This window comes from Sinohyriopsis cumingii, chromosome 1 (genome assembly GCF_028554795.1).
Source record: "Sinohyriopsis cumingii isolate HCF-2022 chromosome 1, ASM2855479v2, whole genome shotgun sequence".
Taxonomy (NCBI): Eukaryota; Metazoa; Mollusca; class Bivalvia; order Unionida; family Unionidae; genus Sinohyriopsis; species Sinohyriopsis cumingii.
In genome coordinates this window covers 13042286-13057216 of record NC_142961.1, presented here as the reverse complement: position 1 = coordinate 13057216, position 14931 = coordinate 13042286, and the positions used below count along the sequence as shown (strand labels likewise).

At 32.9% G+C, this 14931-nt stretch overlaps 1 protein-coding gene across 2 annotated transcripts in view; it reads right to left on the bottom strand.

The window, feature by feature from the left end:
• Window positions 1-3706: 3706 nt before the first annotated feature.
• The window catches only part of LOC149806428 (uncharacterized), a 62802-nt gene continuing 51577 nt past the window's right edge, over window positions 3707-14931 (bottom strand). For both annotated transcript variants that reach the window (XM_089953142.1, XM_089953150.1), the window contains exons 16-19: window positions 14603-14755; window positions 13870-13948; window positions 9621-9729; window positions 3707-5655 (exon numbers count right to left, since the gene is read on the bottom strand). In XM_089953142.1, coding sequence (XP_089809268.1) covers window positions 5565-5655; window positions 9621-9729; window positions 13870-13948; window positions 14603-14755 — 432 coding nt within the window. In that variant the 3' untranslated portion in view covers window positions 3707-5564. The remainder of the gene's footprint in view (window positions 5656-9620; window positions 9730-13869; window positions 13949-14602; window positions 14756-14931) is intronic.

The following is a 14931-nucleotide window of genomic DNA, read 5'->3' as shown; positions in this document are numbered from 1 at the left end:
TGTTGATCCCTTTTTATTACACAGAACATTAAAGGGACAAACATTGTATTAAGAGAACTTTAAAATGAGACATGTTACAACAGAGCTGTATGGTAATTGTATATTAAAAGACAAACATTTTATGTAATAATGAAGCTACAGTGTTAACTGGTTCTCATTTTCCTATAAACTAATTTTAAGTGATATAAATTAGGTAGCAATGAGAAATTACAATGTAGCCGAATGAATGGCATCCATTATTAGTATATTATTAGAGGGGTAACAGTGTACTGAGGGGCTTTATTGTGAGGGACTATCATATATATTGTGATATAGACACATGGCTACAGATGACAGATTAAAAAGCTGAAGTAGGTAAAGAATAATACTCTGTTTGCATCTCTCACTCATGAACCAAAATACAATAAACCACCATGTACATCAGCCATCATCTTTGTCATTAGCAGTGTTTAGTATAACTTGTAAGATCCTATTGAGGGGGCGCTCACCAGTTATTATGTACTTTTGAGAGTGACGTATGTAAGGTGAAGTTGTTTGCATTTAAAACATGCACAGTGGAGACAATGTTGGTATACCTCTATGCTACATTAATGTAATGTGAATGATATTTCTTTGGATATTGTACTTTGGGAAATTGTACATGATTTAAGCACACTGCTGACTAAAATGACTGCTCCCTTGTGCTAATAAATCAGCCTGAATTAGTCTAAAGTACACTATCCTAAGCAGCTATTAAAATAAGGAAAATGAATTTTGCCAGACTAGACAATACCAGCAAGTGCAATGAATGAATTACCAAATATATAAAATGTAAAAAATGTTATTGGCTCTTTTTTATACAATTTACCTCTGAAGTTCAGGAAGTGAAAATGACCAAGTAGAGCTAGCACTTTTTTGAAAGGTGCACATCTGGAGTAAAGCCAAGCTGTATACTCTTTAACCCATAATACACCCATCAATCATACATCAAAATAAAGGGAATTAAAGGTTCTTTGAATTATATCTAAGATATTCAAGGTCTTTTTTAAATAGCCAGTATAACCAGTGAGGAAAGCCTGGGAAATTCATTTTCTTCTATTCAAAATACGAAACTGTTGAGCGCCACCTGATTGATTGATCGATTGTACATATTATGGCCTACTCTTCTGACTTGAGAGTTATCTCCCTGTACAGTTTTGTATCCATCAGTAACTACCAATATTCAGTTACACACACAGACACACACACATATAGTGGGGTAATCTCTATATATCTATTTTGCTACAAAGAAATACATTTTATGCTACACTTGATACCCAAAGTTAATTCTAATTGTTTACAGGACTAAACTTTTTGTAACATAAATTTCACAACTGATATTTCAAAGATAAAATAAAATGTTTACAAGAAATATGTATTAATCTCGTTTTGCTATTATGTTCAATATAGAAAATTTTATTCATGTAATAGATTTTACAGGAGCTTGCCAGGCCCCCGTGTCATTAAAATTATCCAAATTTATCCTCGAATTGAGAGTTTGTATTATGTTGCTTACGATACTTCAGACAATATTTTTGTCAGAGATAGTGATGACCACAAGAATATAAAATCACTTTCGAGTTATAATATTTAGTACAGGGAAACCTTTCCATTTACTAAGAATGAGTAAAAAAAATGAGCAAATGTGAGGTAGGGTGCTGAATATTTTGTGAAAAATGATCATTGTTAACAAGCAAGCAATGAGATAGATATTCAAACATCCATATTGGAGAAAGAAATCTTTAAATTTTTAAATGGAGACCTTATTCTATCTTAAGTTGGAAGACTGGCTGTGAACCAAGTAACTATTCTATCTTAGGTTAGAAGGTTGTCAGTCAACCAAGTAATAATTCTTTCTTGGGTTGTCAGGTTGTCAGTCAACCAAGGAATTATTCTATCTTGGTTTGGAAGGTTGTCAGTCAACCAATGAACAATTATATCATGGGTTGCAAGGTTGTCAGTCAACCAAGGAATTATTCTATTTTTGGTTGGAAGGTTGCAGTTAGCCAAGTAATTATTCTATCTTGGGTTGGAAGGTTTGCAGTTAGCCAAGTAATTATTCTATCTTGGGTTCGAAGGTTGGTAGCCAACCAAGGAATAATTCTATCTTGGGTTGGAAGGTTGGTAGTGAACCAAGGAATAATTCTATCTTGTGTTAGTAGGTTGGCAATCAACCAAGGAGTTATTATATCTTTGGTTGGAAGGTTGATTCATTTATATTTGCAAATTTAATTGTTTGTTGTTTATATGTTTGAGATAAAAACACATTATATCTTTCCATTACTATGTAAGCTGTAAGATTGTAGGATTTTGTTTGTCTTATTACTGAATTACAATCTTTTTCATCCTATCCCCACATACCAATACCAATGGGCATAAAAGAGTGACAGTGCTTTCCAGAAACTGCTGCACTGTCAAGTAGTAGATGTCAAAGCACTGGCCATTTGCACATAACTTTAGGTCATCTGATAGATTTTGCACACAAACAAATGAGAATTTTGGTACAGTAGACAATATTCTTTAAACATTAAAACTGCTGATTGAACAAAATTATTGTTGTTGTCATACAATTATTATTATACAATTGGTGAGACACCGGATGATGATCTATGACACTTGAGAGTGGCTGAGTGTACAGAATGAAGAGAACAGGTCCAAGAACAGACCCCTGTCGAACACCACAACATACATCAACTGGGCTGGTGTGTATTCCATTTGCAGATACAATTTGTGTCCTGTTGACCAAGTAGGACTTTAACCACAGTAAGGCTGTATCATGAATGCCAAATACATGCTGGAGATGGTGAAGTAATATATCATGGTCTACTGTGTCAAATGCTGCAGACAAATCAAGGAGGGTGAGGACTGTAATCTTTCCGCTATCCAATGCAGAGAGAATGTCATTAACTACTTTTAGAAGAGTAGTTTCGGTACTGTGGTAAGGGCGATATGCAGATTGTACATTGCTAAAAAGACTTTGAATTTAGATGAGATACAAGCTGGGATAGAACAACCTTTTCTAAGATTTTTTCTATGAATGGGATATTAGAAACTGGGCGGTAGTTCTTTAAATCATTATGGTCTAGTGTTGGTTTCTTCAGCAGAGGCTTTACAATGGCAGTTTTGAAAAATGATGGGAATTCCCCGGATGAGAGAGAGGTATTAATAACATCAGTTAGTGAAGGCAATACTGGATCTAAGCACTCAAGCAGCAGTGATGTTAGAATTGGATCAAGTTCACATGACTTTGGTGCACTCTTCATCACGATTGTACGTACAAAATCCATAGAGACAGGTTCAAATGCTGCTAATAGTTGCCACTCATATTCTGTATCCCAACTGTATGGTGACGACGAGTCAATTGAAGTTGTGGTGTCAAGCTTATCTCTAATGGTTTGTACTTTGTCACGGAAGTAATTTGCAAACATGTACGGAAGGACGACTGGAGAGAAGGTAGTTGGAAGTGGTGTTGATTTGTTCCTTGACATTAGCTTCTTAGTAGTCATTCTGGTATGTATTTTACATACTAGGGTTACAATCATTCTGGTATGTATTTTACATACTAGGGTTACAATCATTCTGGTATGTATTTTACATACTAGCTTACTATTAAAATAACATAACTGGTTGCAGAGGTGAGCAAGGGCTTATGACTTATACTTCTTTGCAAGAAAGGGTGAACAAAATGTTTATGATGTAAAGTGTCTTTATTCACTAAAATTTAAAGTCAGTCCAATGCAGTAAACTTCAACAAAACTGAAAACATGCATAAATAACATCAAAAAGAAATATGAAAATAAATGAAAGTATTTCAATGCCATATATATGAAAATCAATGTCTTATTTACACTTGAGTGCTGATAACACTTCAGTACTGATGAACACTATGAAAAGTCAAAGTACAAGAACACAAATTCACTTGATAAGGATCAAATGGAAAATTTGTCCTATGTAAGGCCTGAAATAAATATTATGAGACTACAGTCAGAAATAAAAAGTTGTCTCTCTAAGCATGATAACTCGGTAACACATGATTATAATTTTCATACAATCTTTAGACAAATGTTTATAAACATGTAAATCATATTGATAAATTATAGCTTATAATTTGGTCAGTTTTCTATAAGAAGCAAGATGATATATGTACACAAAGCTAAATGGACACAGGAATGTATTGTACAAGATTTCTGCAAATGAAAATATATTTATGAATAATGTAACGATTTTCTAATTTTTACCTGTATCAAGTAGAGCATTCCTATAGGACTGTGTATGGATTATTAGAAAGCTATAAGGTAAAGCAAGTTATGGTTCTTTATATTGACAAGCATTTCTGTTTTTTTCTATTACCCATAATACTTTACCACTAAACAATGTAAAATTTGGAGATCTAATCAAGAAACATACCTAAACAATTGTAGTATTTATATTCCAAACTACTACTTCTCTGTTAGTAATGGTTTAAGAGGCTGACCTCTTTTGATCATGTTATCTAGGTTATGAATGTTCCTTCTCAACATTGTCCTTTTGAACAGAGCAACCAGAATCTACGTTTATATTGGTCATGTTATTCTTCATTCTTAAGGGAAGAATAATCACCCTATTTCTACCCTACTTTTTTTTAACTCACAGTGATATACTTGCTTATAAGTCAAGTCTAACTGAAACAACAAAGATCCTGATCTGCCATAGCATAATGCGCCTGCAGATCAGTGTCTTTGTTGTTTTTTTCTACTGATTACTCCTAAGAAACTGCACAGATCCAGATCTGCTGGTGCATTATGTGAAGGCAGATCCAAGTCTGTTTAGTTTGCAGTTGGACTTATAAACGAGTAACTATGGTTAGCAAATTCAACCTGTTTTCCACAATAAAACAGCAGCTATATACAGGATTGCTTACTGATAACAATAAAACAGTAGCTATATACAGGATTGCTTACTGATAACAATAAAACAGTACCTATATACAGGATTGCTTACTGATAACAATAAAACAGTAGCTATATACAGGATTGCTTACTGATAACAATAAAACAGTAGCTATATACAGGATTGCTTACTGATAACAATAAAACAGTAGCTATATACAGGATTGCTTACTGATAACAATAAAACAGTAGCTATATACAGGATTGCTTACTGATAACTATCCAGTAATACATTTTAAGAATCGATTAGGAGTTACATGTACAAAATATTGAGGGAGGATGTTTATATCATGTGATCTAAAAAACAGATAGAATAAAAAGAAAAAGACAATTTATAACAATGCAATTGAAAAACAACAACAAAGAACAGGAGCACATGTATATACATTATTTTTGGTATTACAAACTTGTTTTTGCATTTTTAAACATACATAATGAAAGAAAAGTGTACATGTAAACTACATCCTTATTAAATATGTTAAGAAAAGTAATCTGCAATAATTAATAATCAATTAAGATTGCAATTTACAAAGGCATAAACATAAGATTTAGTTTACAGTCCAACATGATCTGAAGTGTTTAAACATGAATTTATCATAGATACTCAGTAAATTGCACTTAAAGGGTGTGTTTCCAGATAGTAACCAGGGCCTTCTGTTCTCCCTTGGGTCCATTGTAAGCCAGGTCTTCTACACCTGAACATTTCAGCCTGAATAATAATAATAATAATAATAATAATAACAATAATAATAATAATAATAATAATAATAACAATGATAATAATGATAATAATAATGACAATAATATCAGTAGAAGTAATAATAATAAATAATCATGGATCACAACATTTTCCAGAGTGCAAATAAATGAACTGCATGGAAATATATGAATCTGCTGTTTGTAACATATTAATACAAAGAAAACTGTCTTGACCCCTGCATCATCCAGTGGTATCTGAAAACTGTAAGTTTATCCCCATGATTTGCTACGAGATTTCCCATACCAAATTTTGCTTGTGTGTTATTTTTAACAAAAGATATATACACAATTTCCCTCTTGACAATGACGATGTTACTACTATTGCACAACAGTAAATACAGCAAATGTTAAGTTTTTCAGTTTGGCAAAAGCATTCTATTTTGTTTTGTTTTGTTTATATATTGTATTGATGTCTATTTTTATTTCACATTAACTACCCAAATGCTGGCATTGGATCAAAGTCTTAATATCAACACCAATGAGATTTAGTGTCAACACCAATGAGATTTAGGTCCAACACCAATGAGATTTATTCAGAAAAGTTTGTCAAGAGCATAAAGATCAATGAGATGTATTCAGAAATGTGTCAAGAGTGTCAACACCAATGAGATTTAGGGCCAACACCAATGAGATTTATTCACAAATGTTTGTCAAGAGTGTCAACACCAATGAGATTTAGTGTCAACACCAATGAAATTTATTCACAAATGTTTGTCAAGAGTGTCAACACCAATGAGATTTAGTGTTAACACCAATGAAATTTGTTCAAAAATTTTTGTTAAGAGTGTCAAAACCAATGAGATTTATTCACAAATGTTTGGCAAGAGTGTCAACAAACAGCCTCCACTGCAGCTGTGTTTGATCAAATTCAGGCCTGAGCATCCAGGTTCACACTCCATGCTTGGGTTATACTGCCTCAGTGCTGATGACAGTTATGTTGCCTCAGTACTGATGATTGGGTTATACTGCCTTGGTACTGATGACAGTTATTCTAAGTACTGATGACAGTTATGCTGCCTCACTACTGATTACAGTTATGCTGCCTCAGTACTGATGATTGGGTTATACTGCCTCAGTACTGATGACAGTTATGTTGCCTCAGTACTGATGATTGGGTTATACTGCCTCAGTACTGATGACAGTTATGCTGCCTCAGTACTGATAATTGGGTTATACTACCTCAGTGCTGATGATTGGGTTGTACTGCCTTGGTACTGTTGAAACTTATGTTGCCTCAGTACTGATGATGGTTATACTGCCTCAGTACTGATGACAGTTCTTTTGCCTCAGTATTGGGTTATGCTGCTCAGTACTCATGACTGAATTACTGTTCTCTCATAGTTGACATTAATGAGTGGTCAATGTTTCTATTCAAATCTATGACTAATTCTGCCATGTCATTAACATTCTCAGGAGAAGCATCAGGTTGAAACATAGCATATGCATAAAAAATCCGGGTCTTCAAATTGATCACCTACATTTCTATTAATAAACTGTACATACTGTACTGTTTTTGCTGACAAGTCATTGCCACATGATGAGTACCTACACTCTATCTTTTTCAAGAGACTATTGTTATATGTCACTGTACAATCCTCAATAAAGACGGGACCTAAATAATGTGTACCTTTCATGGTAATCAGCTTAAAAAATGTCAAAAATTCATCAGCATGTTGTTTCATGGTAATGTATGGCAAATCTATTTCCTAGAAACACAGGCTATGTGTATGTTTTTTCACCCAATGATATTATAAAGAAAGTGCAAAATAACATGAATTTGTAAGATGTCATGTTATGCTCAAATGAATTTGCCATAATATCTCTGTCATTCATAACTCAAAACCAAGGACACAATCAATCATCCAACATTAAACTAGGCACCCCCAGTCAGCCAGCATATTAAGTGAACCTCTTGAAGGGGTCATAACAGTGTCCTCAATTACTGTTTGCCAGAATCACAGTACAGATAGATAAACTGGGGACCTCTTGTAGTATGTATGAAGAGAATTAAGAATATTCTCCATATCACCTATCTCAGACACCATCATGACGGCATATACACACATTACTATCTCAGACACCATCATAATGGTATCTACACAAATTACTATCTCAGACACCATCATAATGGTATCTACACAAATTACCTATCTTCAACACCATCATAATAGCATCTAAACATATTACCCATCTCTGACTCTGTCATAATGGCATCTCAATATATTACTCATCTCTGACTCTGTCATAATAGCATCTACACATATTATCTATCTCAGACACCATCATAATGGCATTTACACACATGTATTACCTATCTCTGACACTGTCATAATAGCATCTAAACATATTACCCATCTCTGACACTGTGATAATGGCATCTCAATATATTACTCATCTCTGACAAAGTCATAATGGCATCTATACATATATCTATCGCTGACACTGTCATAATGGCATCTCAATATATTACTTATCTCTGACACTGTAATAATGGCATCTATACATATTACCTATCTCTGACACTGTCATAATGGCATCTCAATATATTACTCATCTCTGACACTATAATAATGGCATCTATACATATTACTATCTCTGACACTGTCATAATGGCATCTACACATGCAAATGTGAGTCTATGAGCCATACATAATGTGAATGAACTAAATTCTTTCAGAACGTGACACACCTGTCATTTTCCAAATCATCACGGGTGCTCCATTATATCACATATCATATAGTTTTGCAGTATCTATTCGATTTAATTTCAAATATGTAAGGAGTCTTCTGTAATGGTAATAACATCATTGGCTGGTAAATTTATCACTGAAATGTAATGATAATATTATCGTGGGCTGGTAAATTTATCACTCGTATGTAATGGCAATAACACAATTGGCTGGTAAATTGATCACTCTTATGCAATAATAATAACATCATTGCCTGGTAAACTTATCACTCTTATGTAATGGTAATAGCATTATTGGCTGGTAAATTGATCACTCTTATGCAATAATAATAACATCATTGCCTGGTAAACTTATCGCTCTTATGTAATGGTAATAACATTATTGCTTGGTAAATTGATCACTCATTTGTAATGGTAATAGCATCACTGCCTAGTAAATTGATCACCTTTTTCTGATGGTAATAACGTCATTGAAAATTGCTAATGAGGCATTAAAAGAAAATTGTACATACAATATTGTAATAATGTGACAGTAACATACAAGCATTTGCAGCAGAAACCAACCATGCAAATGATACTAATGAATTCAGAACTGGCACTATACCCCTGACACAACAATGTGGTGATGATGGTGCCATTTAGCTGAGAAAGCTTGTTGACTGATTGGAATTTACCCATAAAAGTTCTCGTTATAAATCCAGGCAATACAAAGTTGCTTTTATGGTAAGGCTTTTAACAGAATTCATAAAACCTAGCAATGAGATTTCTGTCATACCTTTGCCAGGTGAATAGCTGTATTGTCAACCTTTAATCAATAACATTTTGCTTTCTTAGTCATTTTACAGTTTTTTAAAATCAGAATTACATTTAATCTTTGACATGGTATGTAGTGCTCTCTCAAACAGCAAAATAAGATGGATACTTACGTCCAGTTGTTCTGAGTATGTACCAGTCAAAACCATATATCTGCTTGCCATGATTTTCAAATACTGTGAATCCACTTTTTCTGAATGCCTAATCCATAATATAAATCTGCAAGTGCTGATCTTTTCCTCACAAAAACACACCAATTTCAACTATTGGAGGTAAAATTTTTCACGTTATATATGGCTTATATAAACATTTTAACATACAACTTAATGCAAACACTGAAAAATTAAGAATAATTTCTTAATTCTGTTAAGCGATATATATAAATATATAAGATTTTATTATATGATTCTTACCTGTTTTCCAAAATGGGCTGAAGTTTGTCCTTATTCCATGTCCTGTCCCTTGAGACAATTAGCACCAAACCAGTTTCCCTCGTAATTTCCCACAGGCGAACCAGCCAGGCTGAAACAAATTTAGAAATTATAATAAGCTGACATCTAAAAAAATATATTATTTAATATAGTTCAAACAAATGTACAAAGTAAAATAATCTCAAATGAATGTATCAATTCCCATCTTGATCCAAAACAAATATAACATTTACCAATTCCAAATTAATATATTACTTACTATCATAATACCAAATGATTAAAATGAAATGAAAATTAAATAAAAAGCAATGCTAGATGTCAGAATGTTACATATTGTACCATTATATTTAATACAGTACTTGAAACTGGTTCAAGATGTTAACTTTTGAAGGAAAAGGTCAATTCTGAAAACCCTTAGATGCATGCTTTTCTGCAAAAGCTCTTCATTTTTGTTTAGAAGATTACAATTTTTAAAATATGGGTTGTAAAATTTGCAACTCTCTAAAAACATCTGTTGTAGAAAAATACTAATGTAAATTTAATACTTTTGGTTGGGTACCAATTTTAGATGGATTTTGTGGATGTTACAAAACATGAATTTTATATACACACATTTAATTAACAATGAAAATATTTTTTTGGTGTCAAAACCACAAACAAAAGTGAATTCCCAGTAGTATATCATACAGCACTCCCACACAATAAGGCCTTCATCATAACTAAGTTCCTGTTACAGCACATCCACATTATAAGGCATTTCATTATAATGTGGTTCCTGTTACAGCACATCCACATTATAAGGCATTTCATTATAATGTGGTTCCTGTTACAGCACATCCACATTATAAGTCATTTCATTATAATGTGGTTCCTGTTACAGCACATCCACATTATAAGTCATTTCATTATAATGTGGTTCCTGTTACAGCACATCCACATTATAAGGCATTTCATTATAATGTGGTTCCTGTTACAGCACATCCACATTATAAGGCATTTCATTATAATGTGGCCATAAGGCATTTCATTATAATGTGGTTATAAGGCATTTCATTATAATGTGGTCATAAGGCATTTCATTATAATGTGGTTATAAGGCATTTCATTATAATGTGGTTATAAGGCATTTCATTATAATGTGGTTATAAGGCATTTCATTATAATGTGGTCATAAGGCATTTCATTATAATGTGGTTATAAGGCATTTCATTATAATGTGGTCATAAGGCATTTCATTATAATGTGGTTATAAGGCATTTCATTATAATGTGGTTATAAGGCATTTCATTATAATGTGGTCATAAGGCATTTCATTATAATGTGGTTATAAGGCATTTCATTATAATGTGGTCATAAGGCATTTAATTATAATGTGGTTATAAGGCATTTCATTATAATGTGGTTCCCATTACAGCACATCCACATTATAAGTCATTTCATTATAATGTGGTCATAAGGCATTTCATTATAATGTGGTTCCTGTTACAGCACTCCCTTGATAAAAAAGCCCTTTATTGTAACTTAGTTTTTGTTACATTACTCCGACACTATAAGGCCTTTCATTATAACATGGTTCCAATTATAGCACTCTAATGCTGTAAGGTGCTTCATTTGAAACTGTTTCCTGTTAAGGCACTCCCACACCATAAGGCTACTACAATTACTATATACATCATTCCTTACCATGAGGCCCTTCATTATAACACCTATCATAAGGCATGCATGGTCACAGCTCCCATTTTATTAAGTGGTATTAAAATTATATATATCTTATATTTCATAATAAGGTGACCTCACTAAAAGGTGGCACACTCTGGCTCCCATTGACAGCTTTATGATGAGGAAATGCTGTACATAGATTGTATATCACAAACCAATGAGACTTTTTTACACACAAAAAAGTGTATTCTAACAATTCAGATGTTTAAGTATGGCTGACAAAATTGCATCTGTCAAACTTGCCACAACTGCCTCATCATGCAAGAATGAAGCAAGTGTCAGTCAGATTAACCAGATGACACCATATTTAATTTTTGACAAGAAAATTGTCTCAAAATATGTTTATATATCAATGGAAGTTTTCCATTCAACATTTATTCTGAGCCTTGTACAGTGAAATCTGCCAAAAGAGACATGATCATTAAAAGGTCACATGATGATACAGGACAACTTAATGTCACTTCTATACCAGTTTCAATAAAGGACACCTGTCCACAAAGGACACATATTTGTGGTCAATGGAGTCTTCTCTATAAACCATTTCAGTGTATTTACTGCTCAGCTTTTAAGATAGCAAAGTCTGTGCTAATAAAGTAATAGATTTAGTCTGTGCTAATACAGTAATATATTTAGTCTGTGCTAACACAGTAATAGATTTAGTCTGTGCTAATACATTAATAGATTTAGTCTGTGCTAACACAGTAATAGATTTAGTCTGTGCTAACACAGTAATAGATTTAGTCTGTGCTAACACAGTAATAGATTTAGTCTGTGTTAATACAGTAATAGATTTAGTCTGTGCTAACACAGTAATAGATTTAGTCTGTGCTAACACAGTAATAGATTTAGTCTGTGCTAATACAGTAATATATTTAGTCTGTGCTAATACATTAATAGATTTAGTCTGTGCTAACACAGTAATAGATTTAGTCTGTGCTAACACAGTAATAGATTTAGTCTGTGCTAACACAGTAATAGATTTAGTCTGTGTTAATACAGTAATAGATTTAGTCTGTGCTAACACAGTAATAGATTAGTCTGTGCTAATACAGTAATAGATTTAGTCTGTGTTAATACAGTAATAGATTTGTTCTGTGCTAATACAGTAATAGATTTAGTCTGTGCTAACACAGTAATAGATTTAGTCTGTGCTAATACAGTAATAGATTTAGTCTGTGCTAATACAGTAATAGATTTAGATTTAGTCTGTGCTAACACAGTAATAGATTTAGTCTGTGCTAATACAGTAATAGATTTAGTCTGTGCTAATACAGTAATAGATTTAGTCTGTGTTAATACAGTAATAGATTTAGTCTGTGCTAACACAGTAATAGATTTAGTCTGTGCTAATACAGTAATAGATTTAGTCTGTGCTAATACAGTAATAGATTTAGTCTGTGTTAATACAGTAATAGATTTAGTCTGTGCTAACACAGTAATAGATTTAGTCTGTGCTAACACAGTAATAGATTTAGTCTGTGCTAACACAGTAATAGATTTAGTCTGTGCTAATACAGTAATAGATTTAGTCTGTGCTAACACAGTAATAGATTTAGTCTGTGCTAACACAGTAATAGATTTAGTCTGTGCTAATACAGTAATAGATTTAGTCTGTGCTAACACAGTAATAGATTTAGTCTGTGCTAACACAGTAATAGATTTAGTCTGTGTTAATACAGTAATAGATTTAGTCTCTGCTAACACAGTAATAGATTTAGTCTGTGTTAATACAGTAATAGATTTAGTCTGTGCTAAGACAGTAATAGATTTAGTCTGTGCTAATACAGTAATAGATTTAGTCTGTGCTAACACAGTAATAGATTTAGTCTGTGTTAATACAGTAATAGATTTAGTCTGTGCTAATACAGTAATAGATTTAGTCTGTGCTAACACAGTAATAGATTTAGTCTTTGCTAACACAGTAATAGATTTAGTCTGTGCTAGTACAGTAATAGATTTAGTCTGTGCTAACACAGTAACAGATTTAGTCTGTGCTAATACAGTAATAGATTTAGTCTGTGTTAATACAGTAATAGATTTAGTCTGTGCTAATACATTAATAGATTTAGTCTTTGCTAATACAGTAACAGATTTAGTCTGTGCTAACACAGTAATAGATTTAGTCTGTGCTAACAAAGTAATATATTTAGTCTGTGTTAATACAGTAATAGATTTAGTCTGTGTTAATACAGTAATAGATTTAGTCTGTGCTAATACATTAATAGATTTAGTCTGTGCTAACACAGTAATAGATTTAGTCTGTGCTAATACAGTAATAGATTTAGTCTGTGCTAACACAGTAATAGATTTAGTCTGTGCTAATAAAGTAATAGATTTAGTCTGTGCTAATACAGTAATAGATATAGTCTGTGTTAATACAGTCATAGATTTAGTCTGTGCTAATACAGTCATAGATTTAGTCTGTGTTAATACAGTAATAGATTTAGTCTGTGTTAATACAGTAATAGTTTTAGTCAGTACTAATAAAGTAATTGATTTAGGGTCTGATTACCTTGTGGATTGACAGTTCTCTCCAGAAAAGTGACCACAGTGATGTCATGACTACCCACCTCATTTGAAACCCAGGTCAGCTGGAGTCAAGATAAAAATTGAGATACACACTAACTTGCAAAATACTGTTCTAATATCATGCCATTTCAAACGTGAATACCACCAAAGATGGAATGGAGCTATTGCTAAATATTTTCCGTCTGAATGATGAAGTACATGAGCTTCTCATTAAGTATTTGTATGTCAAGTAACATGACTGTACACGAATTTGAAAAACTGAGTTAAATCCAACAACTAATTCAAGAGTGATCTAATTTTTACGAAAATCCTCAAGTACTCCTCACGACAGTGTCATGTTCTAAATACAGAGGTACATAACTGCTGGCAGTAGAGTCTGATACACTAAGTTATTTATAGAACTTAATGCAAATCTGGGTAACATGAAATACAGGTCACAGTGGTCTATTATTGTTTAAATTGTATAATACTTCTTTGCACAGCAAATACATTATCCTGATATCAAATTTTAAATGACTTTGCAGGCAGCAGTGTCTGAGAAACTGACATCATTACCATTATGGCTATGCTTTACTTTATCACTGACACAGGTTTGAAAAATAGACAGGTATGTATTTACATATATATGAGGTTTACCAACACAAAAATGGCTATGTGATGACAACAGAAAAAATGTGATTGTTGATACCGAAAACAAAATCTGTACCACTACATACCTGCTTGAAGATAACTCTCTGTGGATTAAGCAGTATCAGATCAATAGTGGCAGATCCTGTTTCCCAGCTAGGTCCTGTAAACAAAATTTTCTCTCCATTCTGGAGCCTCATGGCAGTATTTATAAAGCGTCCACCATAATCCAATGCCAGGACCTATGTAAAAACATTAAATACTGTCAAACCTGCATCTTAAGCATGACTGATTTTTGTTTGTTTAAATAAGAAATAATATGCCTATGTCAGCAAGGAATTTCCAGCTATATCATCAAAGATATACAGTGAAACCCCAAACTGTAAGAAAGTGGTTAACTGTACCAAAAGACCCAAGT